This window comes from Aristolochia californica, unplaced genomic scaffold (assembly GCF_029961685.1).
Source record: "Aristolochia californica isolate CCGP_79_NKW_82.1479 unplaced genomic scaffold, dmAriCali1.0.hap1 SCAF_10, whole genome shotgun sequence".
NCBI lineage: Eukaryota > Viridiplantae > Streptophyta > Magnoliopsida > Piperales > Aristolochiaceae > Aristolochia > Aristolochia californica.
The window spans coordinates 27,357,453-27,381,064 of NW_027181771.1; the positions used below are offsets into that span (position 1 = coordinate 27,357,453).

The 23,612-nt window shown below is 36.3% G+C and overlaps 2 protein-coding genes across 2 annotated transcripts; one reads left to right on the top strand and one right to left on the bottom strand.

The window, feature by feature from the left end:
- Nucleotides 1-1,684: 1,684 nt before the first annotated feature.
- Nucleotides 1,685-16,242, top strand: LOC137942683 (PGR5-like protein 1A, chloroplastic). The gene is made up of 7 exons (XM_068788416.1): nucleotides 1,685-2,015; nucleotides 4,224-4,286; nucleotides 4,382-4,468; nucleotides 5,344-5,575; nucleotides 5,965-6,038; nucleotides 6,121-6,219; nucleotides 15,973-16,242. The coding sequence occupies exons 1-7, from the start codon at nucleotides 1,767-1,769 to the stop codon at nucleotides 16,060-16,062; spliced, it is 894 nt and encodes a 297-aa protein (XP_068644517.1). The 5' UTR covers nucleotides 1,685-1,766; the 3' UTR covers nucleotides 16,063-16,242.
- A 2,903-nt stretch (nucleotides 16,243-19,145) lies between these two features.
- Nucleotides 19,146-23,142, bottom strand: LOC137942421 (uncharacterized). The gene is made up of 4 exons (XM_068788058.1): nucleotides 22,789-23,142; nucleotides 22,360-22,463; nucleotides 19,859-19,988; nucleotides 19,146-19,577 (listed from the first exon to the last, which is right to left on the bottom strand). The coding sequence occupies exons 1-4, from the start codon at nucleotides 22,888-22,890 to the stop codon at nucleotides 19,539-19,541; spliced, it is 375 nt and encodes a 124-aa protein (XP_068644159.1). The 5' UTR covers nucleotides 22,891-23,142; the 3' UTR covers nucleotides 19,146-19,538.
- Between the last annotated feature and the right edge of the window lie 470 nt (nucleotides 23,143-23,612).

Below are 23,612 nucleotides of genomic sequence, written 5' to 3' on the forward strand. Positions count from 1 at the left end.
CCAAATGAAAAGTATGATATATAGAAGAGAATGAGTAACATTTTATAATATACTTAAATAGAACATATATCTAAATAGATAATTAACCAAAATAAACATGGTTACTACACTTATAAGTGATTTAATGTGTAGTATTAGAATATATTAATATTCTAATTAATGAAAAATTATATTATATTACTTAATGATTATATTTTATTATAAATTAATACAATAATTACGTGTGACTAGAATAAATTATTAAAAATAAATAAATAAATAAATAAAATAACATAAGTGAATATAATAAATAAATAAATTATTTTTTAATAACATAAGATATGTTTTAACATTAGAACCACTAATTTGATACAATAATAAAATAATAATTAATATAATAAATAAAAATATATTTTTAAATAACATAATATATATTTTTATGTATTATTAATTAATAATATATTGTCACAAAATTTAAAACCATTGGTTTAATTAATTATAACAATGGGATAAGTAAACTAAACTAATTTATCAAATATTTATTCTAACAATATTTTAATTATGACTATTAAATCACTAATTTAATATAATAATTATAAAATAAATATATTAAATAAATAAAAATTATAAATTATTATTTTAATGACGATGGTTTAATTTTTCCTAACTTAGGAAAAATTAAACCATCGTCTTCCTCACGGCACGCGTCGTCTTCCTTAGAGGCAGGGCAGCGGCTTAGGAAAAATTAAACCATCGTCTTCCTCACGGCATGCGTCGTCTTCCTTCGAGGTAGGGCAACGGTCAATGGCAATGGCACTCCGACGGTACGCTGAGAGTGAGAAGAGAGGGAGGCCAAGCCTCTCGGCCTCCCGTGCTCTATGACGGAGGTCGAGAGGGAGAGGAGAGGGAGGAAGGCCGATAAGGGGGGAAGAGAGGGAGGCCGATGGGAGGGAGAAAGAGAAAAAAAATTTGGCCAAAGGATTGCTGGGGGGGGGGGGGGGGGGGGGGGGGGGGGGGGGGCTTCAATTGGTTGATTCGCAAAATAGGTGTGAATCCAAATTTTCCAATTTTTGCGAGAGAGAATGAAGTGACGTAATTCACTTGAAAAGTAATTCATTCTCCACTAACCCATTCATCTAATGAACTAGACTAACTTCCACCCCCCCCCCCCCCCTTAGAAACAACCCCTTCCATTGTAATTACCCCTCTTATTTTCAAAATTTACATCCCTCTCCTACTAAGTAATTACAGTTTGTTCCTCCTCCAAAATCTACGGTTCCGCCTTTGGTAATCCCTACTATCTAGCTTGTTCAAGTCCAAGAGGAGGCCTATTCTGCCGATAGATATGGGAACTTATCAGCCGATATGAAAAACCGAAACGCCACGAGGCATTAGGGACTCCCAAGGATAAAAGTTGACCCACTTGATCGGATCTCGCAGGGAGCTTCCACGCTGATATCTTCCCAGTTAGTGGCTGTGCGCTCTTTTCAATTCACAAGATATTTCCCGGGAAACTCGTGGCTAATTTGTCCGACTACCCAATTCAGGTTTCGGGCACCTTCGGTGAAAATCTCCCAGATTTGTCCGTACTCCCTCAATCTCTTGGCTGTTATGTTGCCACGTAATCGAAACGGTTGCTTCTTCATCTAAGAGATTGATTTGCTTGTCCAAATCAACCATCTTCTCTATAAAAAAAAAACTGTAGACAATGCTGGGGGCCTTCGGCGGCCGCCGTTCCCTTATTGCCTGTCTCATGGTTGCCACCTCTGCAAGTCCGAGTTCCGTTCATGGCCGGCACGTGCACCTTCTCCTCGCACGTGACAGGTTCGAGTGTCGAGCGCTCCCAAAGCGGCGTTAGGGCTCTGTCTAAGCTTACCAGGACTGGTGCTCCCTTGTGTTGGAAAGTTCCTGCCAGGACGGGCGCTGTCTTTGCATGCATGAGCAGGAAAACTGCGTTAGCAGAAGCTCCTTCTTGTATTTTCGTGGGTCCGGTTGAGACGGCCAGCAAGGATGTGCTCGAAGCACTCTACCATCAGGTAGACGGTTTTCTGAATTTAACGTTTGGAAATGTTTGGTGCCATTAGAAACAGGACCTGTGTTTGTAGTTAAGATGGACAGATATGTGAACCTTTAAAACTGTATGGTGTTGCTATTTCGAAGCCGTTCTTCTGCGAAATTATTGGTTAAACACTGCCCTGTTGAGTTCTGGTCTGACAATCTGTTTTCCTTATCTGTGATCGTAGGAATTCATTATGTTATTATTGCCTCATTTTCATTGGGAACTATGGGGATTTCAATTCAATTGTCTTCGACCGAAAAGATGAAAGTTTCGATTCAGTAGTCAGAAGCAGAGAATTCCACAAATGTTCTAACTGAAATGCGCTCATATTAATCTAAAGAGTTTTAGCTGCTTTAGATGGTTGTTTCGAAATAACTCAAAACAATTGCAAGTGATGAGATTCTGTGATTGTTCATTGGAAATAATAAGTTTCAGTGTAATACTAAATTCTATTGCATATTCACTTATTTTCATGAAAACTTTCATCCCATGACTTGGTATAAGAATGAAGAACCGGTCCCCTTGAAATCACTGTAGTAACGCTCTTCCTAAGAAATTCTTAAGAATGAAGTATTTATTGAAACACTATCTAGATTGACCAGAAAAGGCAAGGTCACCTGTTTCAACAATTTAAACTTATCCTTTCATACACCTTTTGTTAATACGGCAGCTTGACTACTAAAAAGCGTATCTATTGTAGAAATGTTGGCCATTCCTGGAAGTGTGATCTCTTACTTTTTGTCAGCTGAAAAGATTAGCCAAAGATAGGTAGATAGTAAAATGGATTTCGAAGTCATGGATCATGGAAGATTTGGTAGTTAGTAAAATGGATTTCGAAGTCAGGATCATGGAAGAATTTTAAATTGATGAGCTGTTGAACCTTTTCTAGCTATATGCTCTCTGTTCCTAACTTATGTTTTCTTGCAGTGAAACTGTTGTCTCAAGCTTTTTATTTTGAATAAAAAAGGTTTCTCCTTATGCTTGAATGTTACACTTTGGCTTTCCACTTCCTTTCAAATGCAGATAACAACAGAATCTATATATCCCTTTCTCTTCTTGAACTTTCTCTTTAAATAAGTGGACATGTACTCTTGAAAAGTCAACCCAGACAAGCCTCAATAGATGTACAAATTTATTTCCTTATAAATGAGAACTTCATTATGATAACTCCATCTATTTCTTTGTGCAGTCTGAATTATCTCAGAGAAAAAATCTGGCCGTTTTTCTGAATGTTGAGTACACACAAATGGGACATCCCATTACCTGGTTGAGACTTGAACTCAAAACATTACAATAGAAATACCCCTGGGTAGGACTTGTGGTATTGCCATCTCTATCCATGTTTCAGCCTGAATGTTATTAGGGATCCCAGAATCAGGTCTGGCTCATGTAGTTTGTGATGCTGATTAGCTGGATGTCAGTAAAGCCATGCTTTTCAATAGTTGGTTTGAAATTGTTTATATCTTGATAAAAGAAATAGCTCAAGTTATCAACTTGATTAGTCAAAACTCCAGTGAACTTTGTTTTGATTAGTCAAACTCCAGTTGACTTTGTTGTGTAGAGGTCATAGAGTTTATCAAATTAGATACAATACTATTTGTCAGTCAAAGGTGAAACGGAGGGAAACCTGTGTACCAGTAGTGGACAGTTTTATTATCTGAAACTCTAGCTTCTCTAGTTTCCAGTGACTTGGTTTGAATACAGTAACTCTCGTTGAAAGAGCTCTTAGATGTTAGAAGTCTTAGGATAATTCCAATGGTGTTTTCTTTTCTTTTTAAACCATGAACTGTTCTTATACAGTGATTACCTTGGTGATAAAATTTCTGTTTCTTTATACCGGGTTTCCATAGCTGTTGTAATGGGTGATAAACATGCTTGACTGTTCTTTATCCCTACGAACTGTAGGTTTGTAAAATGAATTTTTCATATTTCATGTGAGGTGTTGGTATTTGCTACTACCATTTAGTAGCATGGGTCTAGTCCCCTCCAATCACTTGAGAGGGTGTTCCCCTTCCACTCCATGGGACTAGCAAATCCCATTTATTATACATGATGAGGTTGGTTTAGGGCTTGTTTCTTGTGACTACATAGTTGTTAATCACTATTGATTATTTGATGCTTGATCCATTTTGAAGTGGCTGGGATTAATTAATTTCTTTCTCTTTTCTTTTTCCTCCTTTTGAAGGCACGAGATTCATATTATAGTGGAAGACCTTTAATTGTTGATGACATGTTTGATAAAATTGAGGTGACTTTTAACTCTTTTATCCCTTCATTCTATTACATCTGTCTTCATAAGTGGAATTAGACGAGTGCAGATTTTTAACTAATTCAATTGTACAGTTGAAACTTCGGTGGTATGGTTCGAAATCTGTGGTCAAGTATCCTCGTTGTAGTCTTAGACGACATGCCACTTATGCTGATGCTGAGGTAATTTTGAATTGATCAGTTTTCATATTCTATATTTCAGTTGGCCTACCTGGAGGGACTTGTGAATAGTACACAGGATAAATTGTCTAAATGAAGAACTTGCACGACTCTTGATGAAGAAATGCTTTGGGTTGGCTTTTGTAACATTAGTATATACGGGGTGGTTGGGTTGGAGACTTGTGGATTTTTTGTTTAAGGCCTATGGATCTGGTCCAATGACCAGACCTTGGATGCATGTTAAAACATAAGTCCGTCACAAGGAGCAAGGGAGAGTTATGAAACCCAGGTTCAAGCAGACCAGGACCCTTGTCTGAGGTGCAGCAAAGAGGGGAGGGATGTGTCGTCTCCTAGCTGTCGCCCCTCCTTCTTTTCCTTGGGTCACAGGAGACGGGTCTGCTGTATGATAGTGTGGAGAGCAGCTTGATCCCTCCCCTATCTCAGTAAAAAAATGGGAGAGGAGGTGTGTGTGTGGGCATCGGGGGGCAGACTCCTGCATCTCCACCTCTTCCGTCATCTTGCAAAAGGGGAGAGATTTCTCCCGCAATCAATTTTTCTTTTTTTCTTTTGTAATAATGATGTCATCCGGGTCAGCCGATGGTCAAATTCGTTTCAACTGGGTTTGATTGGACCCAGTCACGGCTCTAGATCTGTTCTTATAACATTAGTACATACAGAGAGAGGTGAGGAGTGAGACCTGTGAATTTTTGTTGGAGGCTTATGGACCTGGTCCAATGAATAGATTTTGGATTCATGTTTTAGAACATGAATCCATCATGTGGTCCTGTTCTCATATTTATGGCACATCATTTAGGATTGCATCATTTTACTGGTTTATACTCGATTTGAAGTTTAAATATAACGTGGATGTAGGGCAGGAAGATCCTTCACAGGCCTTGGCACTAGCTGGGATATGGGTCTTGGTTCTTGCATTTACCAGTTTCAGTTTTCTCGTTCCAGCTTTTTATTTTATTGGTGTGGCACACCAAGATGCAGTGGGCTCAAGATTTAGTGGTGCTAGAGCAGTGGTAGATCTTCTTACAACAATGAATGGATTTCTTTTCATGGGATTGGGTTCTGTAATTGGCTATCCTATTATGCGGGCTTCTGGTAAGATATTTCAGTTTGTGCTTTCAAAAATAAAAAATATATGTTGTGGTATTTTTTGAGATGGAAAAGAGAAAAATCCATTTAAAAAAATTAAATTACTTAACCATTATCTCTACGTTGAACTGGAAGTGGGAGTCTAGGTCATAAAGTTTATTCTTTAAGCTGAATAATAGGTCAAAGACACTTTTTTTGTGCTTTATTTTTTTCAAAAATATTGTTCAAGGAGCAATTATTGTTGTGGTTTGTTTGCCATTTGTTTCCTGTAATATGTTAAGATATAATTATGTATAAGTTATTTATGCCCTGGAAAAGTACATTTGTCTTTGCTCTACTATACAAGCCTTAAAAACCTTGCTACACTGTTCTTCAGTGACTTTTCTTCTTTTCAGTCCAAGCTCTTCAAGGCCTGTGCAATAGAGAACTGGTGGCCCTAAAAGGTTCATGCCCAAATTGTGGGGAGGAGGTCAGTTTATACTTTACCAATGTCTGCTACCTGTCAGCAGGGTCTTGCTTTTGATTGGTCTAAGTAATCATTTTTCTTGCAGGTATTTGCATTTGTCCAAGCAGTTCAATCAAATCAATCTCCCCATCGGGCAGACTGTCATGTGTGTGAAAGCTCCCTGGAATTTTGGACCAAGGTGGAGGTATGCCATTCTTTTGCTTGGTTGCTTGAGAGAAAACCTATTGTCTATTTTGTACTGAATAACTAGCATGATCTGACCACTTCATCTTAGTAGGTTCAAAAATCACTATGGTATAATAAGTGCAGTAGTTTTTTTTTTTTTTAAGGAATGAATTGCTCTATTAAGAGGCACAAGGCCAAAAGGAGATTACAATGCATGAGAAGGAGAGTCTATCACAATGAGGGATTGATGAATGACTCCTTCTCTGGCCAGCAAGTCAGCCCAAGCATTGGCTACACACAAAACATGATTCCATGAGATTACATTGGACTCGAGGTCCATAATTTCAAAGAAAAGGTGGCGCAAGTGCCAAGGGGGAGGGGAGTGCTTAGTACATCGTTTAATTACAGATAGGGAGTCACCGTCCACAATAAGATTGCCTTGAAAGTGTTCTCCAAAAAGCCTGAGCCCATGAATGAGAGCAGATAATTCAACAGTAATGTTGTCTGAAGTGCCGAGAGGACCAGTGAAGGAGACAAGACCTGAACCAGTACTTGATTGGAAAATCCCTCCATAGCCAGTCAGCCCCATGTTACCTATGGAGCTGCCGTAAAATTCAAGTTGATGCTGCCAAGAGGGAGGGGGGATCCGATGCTGTATGTTGACTGGTTGGGGTCAGCTGTATAATAAGTGCATTAATGATATTTCAAAAACAGAATTTGGATGTTGAACCATGAAGGAGGAAGAGGGTGGTTTGGTCCAAGCTGCTTTTTTCTAGTTTAACCCAACTAAAGTCATTCATGGTATTTAAAAATTATGAAACATAAAATATTAAGCTTTCTAATTGTTGAAGAGAAAATATAGAAGAGTCTTACATGACTCTCACACTAAGAAGTCTTATAGAGCCAGAATTATTATGGAAGGAGGTCTCATAAAAGAGTTTCAGTTAAAAGGCGTATTAGTTATGTTAGTCTTTTATTTATGTTCAATTGTTTGATTATGTTAGGTCTTATCTTTAAGTGCTAGACTTTGGGTGTAATTGGGACAAGAGTAGTTTAACTGTAATTGGATTCTACTACTTTCCTCTATTATAAATAGGAGCTCGTGTACTCAGATTATAAGAAGTTAATGAAGTTTTTCTCTTTTCCAGAATTTCAACATGGAGTAGGTTCTTTGATTTGACTTGGTTAACCCATAGAGATAATGTGATCATTTTCTTATCTATCATTTCTAGTAGTTTAGGTTCGTATTCTATATTTTTTTCTATCTTTTAGTCTTAGTATCTGTTGTTTTTTAGCGTTCGCACCTTCATACTGAGCATTTTATATCGAAAATTATATATTGACAGAAAGATCTTCGAGTCTACTTTCCAACACTAAAAGAATTTTGGCAATCAGAGTTTTCTACAAAGAGAAATTGATATTTGAAGTGGCAAAGGTCAGTCTACAAGAGAAGTTTGAGCAGTTGCAAAAAACTTCTACTTTCGAGCCTTTTTATGCCATCAAGAACGAGACTTTATATGAATAATTATATATCAGAAGAAAGATCTGTAAGTCTATTTTCTTACCTTTTCAACCAATTTTCAATCTGAGTTTTCTAGAAGGAGATATTGATCTTGGAAAAATCAATGGTTATGTTGACCAAAGAAGAAAGAGTACTCAATTCGGCTAGATTACAGAGTTTGAAAATTCTTTATCTCAAAAGAAGTATATATTATGAAGTGAAGTTATTCTTGGATGAAAGGTATTGAAGTCTAGTTTTAGAAGGAGAAAATTTCATGTCAATCTGATCTATATTTAAAGATATATTTGCATTGGAGTCGGTAAGGGTCAAGTTACAAAATGAAGACAATTACAAGATCATAAGAGATTCAAGAACAAATCTTTTTGTGTCTAATTAGGTATCAAATTACTTCTCTTCGAGTTTAGTTTCTGAAGAAACAAATTTTTTGTGATTTTGAGCTATATCTTTGGAGATATTGATATCAGAAGTACCAAAGGTAAGTTTTGTAAAAAGTCTCTTTTTTTTTTTCTTATTTTCTCTCCTATTATCTCTCCAGGCATTGATGTGAGTTGAGTTTCCTTTTCTCCTAAAATTCGAGTTTTTTAGCCTAATTTGTTTTCTAATCAAAGAATTTTGGTCCGACCTCAACACTATCTTCTTTCTTTAAGCCTCTTTGATCCTAAAAATCTTTTATCTTTGGAAAGTTTAATTTAGGAAAGTGGTTCTAATTCAAGAAAGTCTATCAGTGGAAAGTTTCTATTTTGATTCTACATAATCTAGAAAGTATTCTAGATAGGAATTTGTTGAGTATTTGATTAGAAACTTTCCTCATATGGATTGATCAATATGAAAATAAAAACTTAACAGAGTTTCCACCGTCAATGTTGTTTTCAAGTTTTGTGTTTTTGTTACTTGGTTGTATATCTTCTGCATCATCATCACCTTCGAAATTTTTTGCTCACCCTCATGAAATTATCTAGAGGTCATACTGGGTCAAATTTTTTCAAGATATTTTTCTTTCGTTATTGTCTCCTTATTATCGAGGTAGTTATTTTTCCTTCGTTAAATTCCCCATGTGCCCCTTTTTATCTGTTTCCTTTCTCCTACCATCCTTTTTTGACTCTCGCATACCCCTTTGGGCCAATCTCTTGTGCATTGCTTCGGTTGGTTTCTCTTTTATTTACATATGGGTATTTTAAGTCCATCAAGACCTTTTTATGAGTATCCTTAAGTGGGTTTTTATTGTCGTCTTTTGAGTGACATGCGTTATTCTTACTTTTGTTCTTCACAGACTTGGAAGCTCTTATGGCTTCAAACCTTCTCTTTTACCTTTCCAAAGTCAACATCCGCGATCATATACCGGATACCCTCATCTAGAACCCATGCCCAAAAGGAACATTTACTATGAACTTTGCCTACAACCTCCTTCGCAGCCCCTACCCCTCTCAACCTCATCACCCTATTGCAATTGCTTGGTCCTTGCTTGCCCTGTCTTGCACAAAATTCTTTATCTGGTATGCTTGCAGAGGTAATATATTCACATCCGATTCCCTTATCAGACGGAGCACCCCGTTCAAGACACTTCTTGCCCATTTTGTCAAACTAATCCAGAAACTGCCACCCATGTCCTCTTCCATTGCCATTATGCACAAACAGTTTGGTCCAACGTTCTTAACAAAACCGGAATTAATTACTGTGCCCCCAAAATGTACCTTCAATGATCCTCTCCATCACAAACGTCTCCCAAAACTTGGAAAATTGCTTATCTCTTGCTGTGTGGGCCACATCCCTTGGGTCCTCTGGAAAGAAAGAAACAGTCGCAAATTTCAATTCAAATCTTCCTCCATCAAGGTAATTGTTGTCAATATTATTGTTCAGGTCTCTGTATGGCTATTGACCCGGAAGGAATTTACCCATCTTAGTAATTTTGACTTTAGAAGTAATTGGAGGCTGATCGCTGAGATGACTGGATCCCCCTGCCCCCCAACAATGAAGATTTGGTCCCCCCATCTTCGGGCCATTACAAGTTGAACTTTGATGGAAGTGCCTTTGGTTGCCCAGGTCCAATTGGATTCGGAGGAGTTATTCATGATGATAAAAACCATATACTCTACACTTTTGCAAGGCCTTTGGGGATCTGTGATTTTACTATTACAGAACTCAATGGGCTACTTCATGGACTCATAGTCTTCCAACCACTTCGATGGGCCCCTCATCATTGAAGGGGACTCGAAGGTTGTCATCGATTAGTGTGCAAAAGGAATTCACCCTCCTTGGAGATATTGGTACATTTATTTCAAAATTTGTAACATAATTTGTAATCTAAATTGTATATGGACTCATACCTCTAGATCTGCCAATCATTTGGCAAACTTACACGCAAAACGGGGATCTTCCCTCTAACACCTTGTTGTGGAGGTCGGCCCTCCCCAATAGGTTCTATATTTTTTCTCTGTTTTTATTGAATATTCACACACTTTCCCAAAAAAAAATCCTACTTTTGTTTGAAATCCTATGAGGTTTGTTTTGAACTTTTTATACATACATCGCCCATCTTATTTTTTGAGAGTTTGTGTCCCATTAAGTTCTTATCCTCGGGATACCTTGATGGAGGAGATAATAAATATAGAGGAGATAATAAATATAGTTATGTTTTTGTTTCAAGTTGGGATTACACTGATACCTTTCAGTTTGAGGGAAAGAAGTAGAAGAATAAGTACAATAAAAAATATTTTATTTCACATGTTGTGGTAATTTTTATGTGACCAAAATATTCAAGAAAGGGGAGCACAAAAGATGAAATTTTGCATCTATGAAGAATTACATCAATGAAAAACTTTTTTAGCAAAAGAAAATTTAAGACCAAGAATCATTCTCATTGCAAGTTGATGTTATAAACTCCAGTTTGAGGGGGAGTGTTGAAGAGAAGATATGGAAGTTTTACATGATTCTCACAATAAGAAGTCTTATAGAGCTTAAATTATTATAGAAGGAGGTCTCACAGAAAAGTTTTAGTTAAAATGTGTTTTAGTTATGTTATTCTTCTATTTATGTTCAGTTGTTTAATTATGTCAGGTCTTATCTTTAAGTGTTAGACTTTGGGTGTAATTGGGACAACGGTAGTTTAATTGTAATTAGATTATACTATTTTCCTCTATTATAAATAGGGTTTCATGTACTCAGATTACAAAAAGATAGTAAATTTTTTTTCTTTTTCAGAAATTCAACACTAACCTTTAAAGTTTAAACTCTTTCATAGGTATTGCAGAATTGAACTCGTTGTAATTGTTAAAATATCAGATCAGGTGTATTTTTGTCATTTTTTATATTATGTTTTTGTCTTATATTATGTCTGTTAGATAGACAACATCTTTATATACCTATAATTCAATTTAATTCAGTATATAGATGTATTTTAGGATATATGTAAGTTTGTGTCTTGTAGAGCATTAAAAGAAGAGGGTGTGCTTTTTGATCACACACTTCAATGCAGCCTTGGCTGCTTCTCTTTAAACTCTTCTTCCTTCTTATTTCTTTCCTTTTCTCTCCTAAATCTCAGATTTTTCATGGTATTAGAGCAGTAGCGTACATCTTTGGCAGATTTTTTTCAATTTTGTGGTTATTCTCTCAACAACCCTTTTGAAGGATCTTCCTAGATTTCTAGATTGGTAGGGTAAATTTTTTATTTTTTATCTGTTTTTTGCCTGCCATAACCTCTTGGTTAATGACTACTTCTAATCGAATGACTATTGGGATTTAGAGTCATTTAGTGATCACAATTTGAAATGCCTGCGTAATTCTCAACCTTGCCTACATCATCATACCAGATGACTACATCATCCTAATTTCATGCAATTGAACTGTTTCTTCTTCAATTCGTGGTCTTAATTGTTGAGATTGAGTGCTATTCTTTGAGAATTGATTGCGATTTTTGCTGGATTTCCCTAATTGACTCAATTGTGGGTCCACTTGACTTTGCAAACATAGAATTTTAGGAAAAGTGTTCCCATTTGATTGATTGATGCATTATTATACTGAATTGTGGTAGTTGTGATGTTCCAAGGCTGAATCCAGCACCCAAGTTGTTGTCCAAAAGACCACTAAGAGCTTAGATGCGATTCTCTCATCCCATTTAGATCACTACGATCTCATTGAATGGATCAAATTACATGAATTGGTCAAGATCAGTTTTAATGTATTTGAGGGCCAGAAGGATGGCCAAATACATAAAAAGATGATCCCCTTGTACCTATTATTGAAGATAGTGGTGGAAAATAATTTAGTGATGACCTGGTTGGTCAATAACATGGAATCATGATTCAATGACCAAAATGTGAGTTGTAGTACTGCTAAAGCCATGTGGACAACCTTGGAATCTATTTTGTCTCAAGAAAGTAACTTGTTGAGAATCTATGAGTTGTATGTGAGATACTTTAACATGAAGGTGGAAGTAAATTAGTGACAAATTACTTCGCTGAGATGAGAGGGGTATTATAGGAAATCAGCACATTTCATCCATTTACTGCGAATGTTGACGACATTCGTAAGAGGGAGAATTAGATTTAGGTAGCCTGGTTTCTAGATGGTTTGGGCTCTGAGTATGATGTTGTTTGAGCTCAGTTGTTGGCTAATGAAGACGTGACTAGCCTAGAGCAGGCCTTTAACATAGTTCTTCGGGGTAAAGGTGCATTTCTATTCGAGCTCAGTTGTTGGCTAATGAGGATGTGACAACCCTAGAGCATGCTTTTAACATAGTTCTTCGGGGTAAAGGTGCAATAGTGAATAAAAACCTACCTGTGCCAATTCTATATTCACAGAAAAAGACGGTTCTTCACACATCGAGTCTTATAAAGAGATTTAATGGTTAGTACAGTGACTAGGCCAGTTGATTGCATCATCTTCTACAATTGTAGAGACTCATCCTTCATCCTCAGCAAGTGCCACAATGGCGAATGCAAGTATGATTGCATTGAATGTGTCCTATTCTCTCTTCTGGATCATTGATTTAGGAGCCTCTACTCACACGTTAGGCATGCCTTCCTTAATTCAATCCATTAATCCATCTCCTTCATATTGTAGAGTTATTTTAGCTGATGGGTCCACCTCTCCCATTCAGAGGGAGGGTATTGTTCACACTACCCCACAAATATCCCCAGACTCTGTTCTATTTGTTCCCAAGTTTCTAGTCATTCTCTTGTCTGTGAGTCACATTATTAAATCCTTAAATTGTTTAGTAACTTGTTATCCTATTTCCTGTGTTTTTGAGGATTTGTAGACAACCAAGGTTCTGGATGTGAAAAGAGAGGACTTTACATGTTGGATGATGTAGTTGTTTCTTGAGTTGTGACACTCACTACTACATATATGTCCTACTTATGGCATCTATGCTTGGGACATCAATAACTAGTTAAGTTGCGTTAGTTTTTTCCTTGGTTACTATCAGATATTTCATTTGGTTGTGAGTACTATAAGTTGGGAAAGCATAGTCGATCCGATCCAATTGCCCAATTAGTTCTAGTTGTAGAACCAAATTGTTTGAGTTAATCCATTATGGTGTACGGGGTCCATGAAAGCTTCCTAGTCCATTTGGTTTCAAGTATTTTGTGTCATTTGTTGATGATTTTAGTAGATTAACTTGGATGTATCTCCTACGGTTGAAATTCGAAGTCTTTGATGTACTCCTGAATTTTTTTTAGTGAAATAGAAATTCAATTTGGTGCTTGTTCATATGCTTCATATTGATAATGGGTTGGAATACCTTAATTATAAGTTTTCGATGTTTTGGCCTTCGCATGGTATTACCCATCAAATGTCTTATCCTTATACCTCTCAACAAAATGGGTTGACTGAACGTAAAAACAAACATCTTCTTGAGGTTACTCAGATACTATTACTCCACATGAACGTTCCTAAGTCATTTTAGGTGGATGCAGTTTTAACCTCTTGTTTCTTAATTAATCACAAGCCCTCCTTTGTTTTGAACGGTCAAGTTCCTTCCCAGATTTTAAAACTAAATTGTAAATTGTTCGATGTGGTTTCTCGTGTCTTTGGTTGTACTTGTTTTCTCACATGTTTAGCATTTCAGTTGATAAGTTGTTACCTCGATTTATCAAATGTGTTTTTCTAGGGTACTCTCGTTGACAAAAAAGGGTACAAATGCTATGACCCTATTCGCCGGAAGATATATGTGTCAACTAGTGTGACTTTCTTGAGCATACTTCATATTTTGGGTCATATAGTGAGCTTCCTATTTTTTCCGAGTCTTCTTCAGACACTCTAGTTCCAGTTGTTGTTTTGGATGTCCCAGCTATGTCGAGGTCCTCTCCGCCTCTTCGTGTCTACTGCTGCCATCCTCGTGCTCCTATAGTGCCTCCAATAGATACCCCTACATAGCTCTTTTCTCATGGTCAATAGCCTTCCTTTTGGCCTATGGATCCCATAAATGAGATTTGGACTTGCCTATTTGTCTACGGAAAACGGTTTTGCATATCTCATCCAATCTCATAATATGTTTCTATTGAACTTTTGTCCCCTTCCTTTAAATCCTTTGTATGTCCTTGTATACTTCTACTATCCCTATTTAGTGCAGGGTGCTTTGTGTTCTCCAGAGTGAAAAGGAGCTATGGATGATGAAATGAGTGCTTTTTGTCTCGGGGAACTTGTGTTTATGTGATCCTTGGACAGGGGCTGTTGTTGTGGGGGTGTCGTTGGGTTGATACCATAAAATATAATGCAGATGGATCTATTGAATGACATAAAGCACGACTGGTGGCTAAGGGATTTACATAGACATTTGGTGTTGATGTGTTTGAGACATTCTCCATTGTGGCCCAACTTACTTTGGTATATATCTTAGTCTCCATGGCACTTAATAGAGGTTGACCTCTTTTTTAGCTTGATGTGAAAAATGTATTCTTGTATGGTGATTTACATGAGGAAGTTTATTTGGAGATAGGGAAGGTATGTAAACTACTAAAGGTCATTTATAGACTTAAATAGAGTCCACATGCTTAGTTTGAGAAATTTAACCCTGTATTAATGTAGTTTAGGTTCTACAGAAGCCATTGTGATCATTCCATGTTCATAGTTAAGAGGAAGATTGGCGGGGTTATTTTGGTGGTCTATGTACATGATACTGTATTGTTTGGGGATGATCTTGAAAGCATTACCAAAGTTAAACAATACTTGGCCACACATTTTCAGACGAACGATTTGGCCTCCCTCAAGTATTTTCTTGACATTATAGTTACCCGCAACAAACGAGGTATTGTTCTCTTTCAAATAAAATATATATTAGATATGTTACAAAAGTATGGCTTGTTGGTTCCTAAACCAGTAGACACTTTTATAGAAGTCAACCTTAATCCTATGATAGGTAAATTGATTTATGCTACAGTTACCAAGCCAAATATTTCCTTTGCTATGGGAGTTGTGAGCAAGTGTGTGGAAAATATTCAGAAAGTGCATTTAGAAGTTGTTCAAAAGATTTTAAAGTATTTGAAGGGTGCACTTGGAAAAGGTTTGTTGTATACTTAGAATGGAAAGATTAATGTACTTGGATATTCTGATGTTGATTATGTTGGGTATAAGATGGATAGACGGTCTACATCAAACTATTGTTGTTTTGTTGGAGTTAACCCGTTAAGCTTGAAAAGTAAGAAACAAATAGTTGTGTCTATGTCTATAGTTAGTGAGTTTATGTGGATTAAGTTAGTTCTTCTTGAGTTTGGTTTCCAATTATCAGATCTTATTGTCATCAAGTGTGATAATCAAGCTGCCATTTTCATTGTAAGCAATCCTATATTTTACGAGAGAACTAAACATATAGAGGTTAATTGTCATTTCATTAGAGATGCAATTATACCAGGAAAAGTGGTAACTCCACATGTGAAATTTTCAGACCAGTTGGGAGATGTGTTTACTAAGCCTTTGGGTAGACATGAACATGTGTCTTTCTGTGACAAGCTGGGGTTGTTTGATATCTACTCTTCAGCTTGAGGGGAGTGTTAAAATATCATTTCAAGGTATTTTAGTCATTTCTTTTTTTTCTCTATTGAATGGCAAAAACAGCGGCCATTTTAAGAAAAAATGGCTTGTTAGGCACTGATGTTTCTTTTACTGAAATGGCAGGTCAATAGTGTAGATAGTTGTTACCAAAAATAGACTGAACGAATCCCTTAAGAATCTTTTTCTAAATGCATCTTTCATTCTATTTCATGAAATTGCATTTCTATATAGTCTTCACCTTATTCCTGTGTTTATTTTATGCAGCAATCCAGTTCTAGACGTGGCCGAACATGGGTTTATGGCCGAATTTACCTCGTTTCAGGCTCTGGAACAAGATACCAAAGGTGGAGATAAGTGGGAAAATCGACGGATTTCACATATTGGATTTGAGCTTTTTGTATAGTTGCATTCTTTTTCATTATGAAAAATGATCATTTGAACGCCGAACACCATGTCAGGATCAGTTATATGAACTGCCAATAAACACATTATCCTGTATTTATCTGTATCTGATTTATCCGAACTTGCAAATTAAGGAGCAAAAGAAGTTTGTGCTGCAAAAGATCTGTTTATACTAAAATTTAAACTTTCTACAAAACTTCAAAATTGCTTGCGATTTGGTCCGGAGGTTCATATTTTCCTTCTGAACTTTTCTTAAACAAGAGAATGTGGACCTGTTATGTGGTCAGTTGCTTCATATTTTTCCAGCGAGAAGCTCTATATTGCTCCAGCCAATGATGGAATTCGATAGCAAATAGATGTCCAGATCGTCCACAATGTAGTTACTCATCTGTAGGAATTTTCAGACGCTCGTCGGCCGTATTGAATCCATTGCAGCATTGACTGCGTTGATTAAAGCAGCGGCGAGTTTTTGGGTGGACACCTCTTCTTATGGTATTACTGAATATCTCTCAGATGGTAAGTGAAGACAGTCTAAAAATCAAGAAGGGAAAGAGAGAAATTGAGAGAGAAGAAGGGAAAATGAAGAGACTTTCGAAATCAGACTCTTTGATGATCGTGCATGACCTCCCCATCTTTTATTAGGGGGGGTTAGTGCCCCAAAGTGGATTCTTGAAGATCAAGTCATGTCCAACATGAAGATCATGTCATGTCATGTACATGAAGATCAGGTAAGAATTTGTGTTAGTGTTGACGACTTCATGTGCACTGGAAAACAGTTTCCAGTGTTAGTGCCCCAACATGAGAAAAACATAAAAAACAAGAGAATTTCTAAACCTTTACAGTGTACTTAATTACAACATAATCCTTAAACCCCAAATTAGGTAAAACAACTATTATTACTACATGAATAAATTATTTAATGTATAATTAAATATACTAATATATTTATTAATTGAATTAGATATTTTATTGTACATTAATATGGTAATTACATGAGCCAATGAAATAACTACATGATTAATTACAAATAATAAATAAATAACATTATAAATAACAAAACTGAAAGTAATACGTTGAGTTATTAATTTATTAATAACATATGATATACTTTAACCTAAAAATGAATAATTTAAGAGAAAAAAATGATCTAATCATAACTTTAACACACTATATATTTGTACATAATATATTTTATGTATTATTAATTATTAATATATTATCACAAAATTTAAAACTATTGGTTTAATTAACTATAGCAATCGGATAATTATGCCAAAAATAATTTATCAAATATTTATTTTAACAATATTTTAATTATGACTATTAAATCACTATTTTAATATAGTAACTGTAAAATAAATATATTAAATAAATAAAAATAATTAATTATAAATAAAAATAATTATTTATAAATAAAAATAATTAATTTATAAATAAAAATAATTAAACCATCGTCGTCTTCCTCAGCTGCGAGCCAAAGGGCAACGACGATGGCGATGGGGACGGGCTAGTAGGCGACGGCGACGGCCAGCGACGACGACGGGCAACGACGATGGCAACGAGGACGGGCTAGTAGGCAACGGCGACGGCCGGCGACGGAACGAGAGGGGGCTGCGGCAACACCGAGAGAGGGTTGCGGGAACGAGAGACAGTTGCGGAACGAAAGAGGGCTGCGGCAACACCGAGAGAGGGTTGTGGAAATGAAACGGCAGAGAGGGTGTGCGGCAAAGAGCCCCCCGAGAGACAGCCCCGCTCGCCGAGAGAGAGCCCGCGCGAGAGTCATGTAGATGACTCTCAAAATCGGGCGGAAAGCACTTTCCGCCCGTTACTCTTGAGACATGAACTCGTGATTCATGTATATTCATGTACATGACATGAATTTCGGCGCCCCCTAACGACATCAGGACATGAACTGCGTAATGCGCATGAAGATCATGTCCTGAGTCATGTGCACTAACCCCCCCTTAAGTGAAATTGATTCAAGTTACACAAAAACCCTTACTCAAACACATCAAATCACTTACATCTTTCAATACACAGGTTCAAATTACTTGTATCTTCTAATACAGTGTTCAAACTATATGAAAACGAATGTACAGGAACACGTTGAATGTGATAATGCAACCTCTAGCTTCTACAAATGTAAAATGATGAAAATATTTTTCACCATTTTTTAAATTCCCCATCAAGATAGAGCATGTAAATCAAGAAAAAAACAGCATGATAACACAGACAGGTAAACAGAAAAAAATATTATTTTTAAGTGAAACGATTGATATTAACTGGTAATACTTTCTTTTGAAATCGACATTTTTTTAAAACAATTCTTTTATATATATTGCATCTCTGAATGTGATCTATTGCTGTAATTCTTAACACATCCAAATTCTGGATACATTTATTAAATTTGAACCCCTCTAGTTTCCTTGCCTTTCTTTTTTTCTGCCCTTCCCTTCTCCCTCCATGCAAGGGCAAGGGAGACGAGATGAAGTGGCTGATTCATGAAAATTTTTGCATAATTTGTCGAGTCCCCCTTGTTTCTCTCAGTTTTATACCTTCATGGGCCTCTTCAGTTGCTGGCACGATCTATGTCACCCAACTTGGGTTCGAAACTATCGAATAAATGCTTCTTGGGCTTGAACTATGAGAAGGGAGACGATGACCCTCCCCTCTTAACTTCGTTTTTTTATTTCAACAAAGACAAATTTGATGTATTATATGTCATATGTTATTAAATTAAAATATGTCAAAATAGGTGTAGAATTGAAAATTTTAAAAAATGCATACTAATTAGATATTTAGTACTTACTAAACTGCAAACAATTGATTTCTAAGTTATTAACCACCAAACATTATTTTACTATTAAATAGCCAGAATCATTTTAAAACCTCGAAAAAGCTGAAAAAATGAAGAGATTCAACACATAGATTACTAAATAATATTAGGTATCCCTATCTTTAGCATAAAATAAGTCGACTAAACAACCCCAACTTCAAACCTAAGGAAGCATTTATTTGATTATCGGCTGTAGAATCTGAAAGAGAGGGTGCTCAAAGAGCTATACCTAAAAAGAGCATTTAATGGATATTTTTACCCAAGCCGTTGAGAGGGCATGGCAACATCAATGATCTCCTTGGCCTTGAAAGCTTCAACAAGGAGAGACATTATACCAAGTCTGCGGAGCTCCTCCCAATGAGGAAAGGCAATATAGCGTAGCACTGAGGCTTGGAACTAAATAATTTCTCCCAAATAATTAAATAATATAAAAATCAACTGAGACTACATGATATTATGAAATACTGTTTTCCCATCACTAAAGATCCACACAATGGGACCCAAAAAATGCAAAATAGTACAGTTGCTTCTAGTAAGTGGTAAGAAGAAAACGAGTAATGAAAGTTCGAATCTTTCAGTAGAAACTGGCCACTTAGAAGTGCACCAAGCTGTACACAAGGATCCATAAAAGCTGTAAATTCCAAGAAAAAGAAAGATATACCGTCATTATAACACGAAACCACTTAGACTTAAATTAATAAAAACAAGCTAACGAGGCACCAGTTTGTATACACTTTATCAGTTTACCATATACTGTACACCTTACTACACATCCTAGTTAGTTATCAACAAAGGGATGAGAGTCGGGACAACCATATGGCAAATGATGACGAGTGCACCAATTAGAGAGATGGAAACGACAAGCTAATTAGGTAGAGGCTTAGCAGTCGGAAGAAAAGAAGTTGGAATTACCAGAAAGAGGCTAAGAGATGCAAAGAGTCCCTCTTGAAGAAGTGCTCCATGCCCACCAAAATCTTCTTCATCAACCTTCAAGATGACCGCATAATACCCATAAACAATGCCAGAAGAGATCATCAAGAATCTGGGAATCATTAACAGAATTAGATTTCCAAAATAATTCTGTCAGAAAATATCCACAAAACACAGAAATAAAGAATGGTGTACTCATCCACAAATTACAAGCAAAGACGATATAACAAGAATCAAAAGAGACATTACACCAAAACCGCTAAATCTCAACCCACAATCAGTAAAACAAAGAAATTACATTTAAGCACCTGCCAATGAAAACAAATATGGAATGAAAGTGCCTCATGTGCTCTACTTATCTAAAATAGTAAGATGGTTATTTAAATAACTTTAATTTGCAGGTAGTTTAATTTCATAACAATATCTGTAAAAGCCTGAAGTGTTTTCAGTCCAAATTTGGAGAACCACATAAAAATTTGAGTGTGTGGGGGGGGGATCACCCAATAAGTCATTTAGTAGCAGCCATATGTTCACTAAACTAAAAATCAAGTAAAAGTCAACAGTAGATAATTGTTAGGTTCTGGTTCTCAAGTGCTACGACAACATTGCAGAAGTTGGTATTTCAAACAAATTACCTAGAAAAGAACCACGTTGAATAACATATTGATGCCACTGTGGAAAGAAAATCATGTCTGACCCTCAGCCAGAGCTATTTTGCCTGCAGGTTTTATTATTTTCATGGAAGCAGAAGAAAGGGTCTAATCACAGCCTTTTCTTTTTTCCAACCTTGGCAAGAACTCTTCAGTTATAGGAGCATACATATAAATCAGCTATCAGGCTAAACCTGAAAAAAAATGCTAATTGATACTGCTTGTGCCATTCAAAGAGATCATACTCTTTGGCTATCATAGCCATAAGTGTCCATCTATGCCAATTCTCAAATTAATTCAGCTGTTTTCAAGTCAGAGCTCTTTATTAATGATTAATAGGAGAATACATTTAAAAGTAGCCATACATCTAGACCTGAATGAAAATGGCAATGGATACTTCATGTGCCATTTGAAGAGATCATTGTTTTTTGGCCCTCATGGCCTCAAGTGCCCATTTGTGCCAATTCTCAGATAAATTCAGCTGTTTTTGAGGCCAGACCTCTTCATCAATGTTTAACAGATTTAGCAATTTTTACTATTTCATGCTTTGGGCTCTCCAGCTATTTAAAGATTCTCTTCACATCCTAATAAAACTTTGCCCAGATCATAAAAAGTAGAATAGCAACAGTAGTAGAAAAATCCCCTCAGCTAAAAAAGCCTAAAAATAAGGGCCCTTGCATACAATCCTTTAACCAGGAATTTTAAGGTTTTTCATACAACAATAACAACAACTACTACTACTACAACTACAACTACAACAACAACAATAACAACATTAACAACGTTAACAACAACAACAACAATAACAACATTAATAACATTAACAACAACAATAAAAAAAGAAGCTTGAGTATGTCCAACTTATACTATATAAAAAGGATCTTAAAAGAGAGAAGAAGAGTGCATAAGTAGAAATCAGCATTTTCCTGTCTGAAACTGACAGAAAATAACATGACCTTAATGTCTATAGTATGCTCCTTAAACTAAAAAATTTGGAGTCAACGAGTCCCAATTTTGCTCATCAAAATGAGGAGAAAAATGGGTGTATGTGAGGAATCTATAAATTGCTAACTTATGAACACACCTGTATGCGAGATACATACAGAAGATCTTCGAGCAGCATCCGAAGTGGTACTATAAATCAAATGATCTTAGTAGAACAATGAATTCTAAAAACTACCAATTAGCAATAAGCATGAAAAACAAGTGAGATTTCAATTTCTGACAATGGATGCCAATGTAGAATTAGCTGCATTCAGAAAAACATGAATGAGAACCCAGTACCACACGCATCATCAAAGGTTGATTAAATTTATATGAAATGAGACCATATAATCTGGTCTGTTTTTTGATACCTCTTAAGATTCAATCCCATTATGAGATAACCACAGGGAGAAGTATTGTACATTAAGAATATGATTTACATCAAATCAAAATGTTTGCGCACATTGACATTGTCTGTATTTCACATGGTTCCCTCTTTTTGCTTTTCAATTGATACAGCCCTAAAAGGATTAAATCTATCTGTCACTCAGTTCACACAAATACATGCTTGATTCATTTTGAAGGTCTACATATTTGAGAATCATGATACGAAAATTGGTGATTTTGGCATCCCTTTGCAGGAACTCAGAAACTTCAACATCCATGAATATATAACATGTCTACACAAGAAAGCTCAGGTATATCTCAAGCAAGTAATAGCATCCGAATAAGAGTTAAAAAATTTGATACATTAAAAAAACTTAAAAAAGCCAAACCAAGCACTTGGTAATAAAGCATCGCATTGTATGAAACTTTTTAACAACTCAAAACATATCATTCTGAACTTACAAAACAATCCATATTGCCCCGACCAAAGGGATTGCACCCCACAGTAAACCACATACGACGGCCACAAATTGCCGAATCCAGTGTAAAACATCTCCTAACTGATCCTGAAAAAAATAAATAAATTACGAACACTTAGTAGTGATCACTGTTGCATTGAGCAAGTTAAAAGTCTTCAAACTTAACTCATCACCACGCAAATATCGAAAGAAAATATAATCATATGTTTGTTGAAAGAAATACATACTTTTGAAACTACTTCCAAGGCATAAAAAATCACATATCTAACGACATGGGAACCAAACTCGAACCCCAGACGTCCAGAAAGTAATCCAGACAAGACCCACGATTCAATTCAAATTCAATAAACGCCACAAAGCACAAAAAAAAAAAACAGGTGTCGTACTCATCGCGGGACGCACTTGTCCATACCTTGTCCCAGGAAGCCTCAGGATCTAATAATTTGGAAAGTTTAAACGGAGAAACGTGACCGTTCTGTTGCAGATGGTGTTTAGCGGATTTCCCTTCCTTCATGGCGTGTGAAATCAGCAAAGATGAAAAGTCGGAAGCGGCAGTTAACTGGATTGAGTGGATCAAAGGCTCGTTATGAGCTCCATTAACAGCCGAAGTCGACCTGCTTCACCGCCTGGAGGATCGCATCCGCTAGGGTTTGACAGAGCGGACGGCGATGGAAACAGAGAAATCCAAAAACACAAAGAACCACTTTGAAAGAGATATTACACTGATCGAAGTACTTTAAAAAGATGTAAAAACGAGGATTCCTTCGCTTTAGTTTACTCCGTGCAAAGGGGACGAAAGGCGTTGGCCCATGTTCAATGTTTTACGCATGTGCGTGCCTAGCCCAGCCTCCACAATCCTGAGTATTACGGCTGCGTTTTTATATTTTATTTATTTTATTAAAAAATAAATATATGATTACAATAATATTACAAAAACAGAATTAGAGTAATATAAAACTCATTTTTCTATCCCTTATAATTTTTTTTTGTGGGACAAGAAAAATCAATTTTCTATCCACTAAATTGGCATGAAAGCTAAAAATTACAGTTTCATCCGTTTTTCTACAACTTTTTGGTGATCAAAGTAGACAAAATCAAGACAGAAGCCAAGACAAACTCAAACTCAAACTCTCATCCAAATCCAACAAGTAGGAAATCATACAACATTTAGAAGCACATAAATAGAAGGCTAAAATGAAAAAGAGAAATGGTTTAGTTGATGTGCAAGGGGTCTTC

Bases quoted from the DNA above. Each gene is read 5' to 3' on its own strand.
- LOC137942683 (XM_068788416.1), top strand. From the start codon at position 1,767: ATGGCCGGCACGTGCACCTTCTCCTCGCACGTGACAGGTTCGAGTGTC. The intron at 4,469-5,343 runs GTAATTTTGAAT...GATGTAGGGCAG, and splicing joins CCACTTATGCTGATGCTGAG to GAAGATCCTTCACAGGCCTT. The intron at 6,039-6,120 runs GTCAGTTTATAC...TTTTTCTTGCAG, and splicing joins GCCCAAATTGTGGGGAGGAG to GTATTTGCATTTGTCCAAGC.
- LOC137942421 (XM_068788058.1), bottom strand. From the start codon at position 22,890: ATGAAGGAAGGGAAATCCGCTAAACACCATCTGCAACAGAACGGTCAC. The intron at 19,989-22,359 runs GTAAGTTCAGAA...AATGATTCCCAG, and splicing joins GGGGCAATATGGATTGTTTT to ATTCTTGATGATCTCTTCTG. The intron at 19,578-19,858 runs GTAATTCCAACT...TGGAATTTACAG, and splicing joins CATCTCTTAGCCTCTTTCTG to CTTTTATGGATCCTTGTGTA.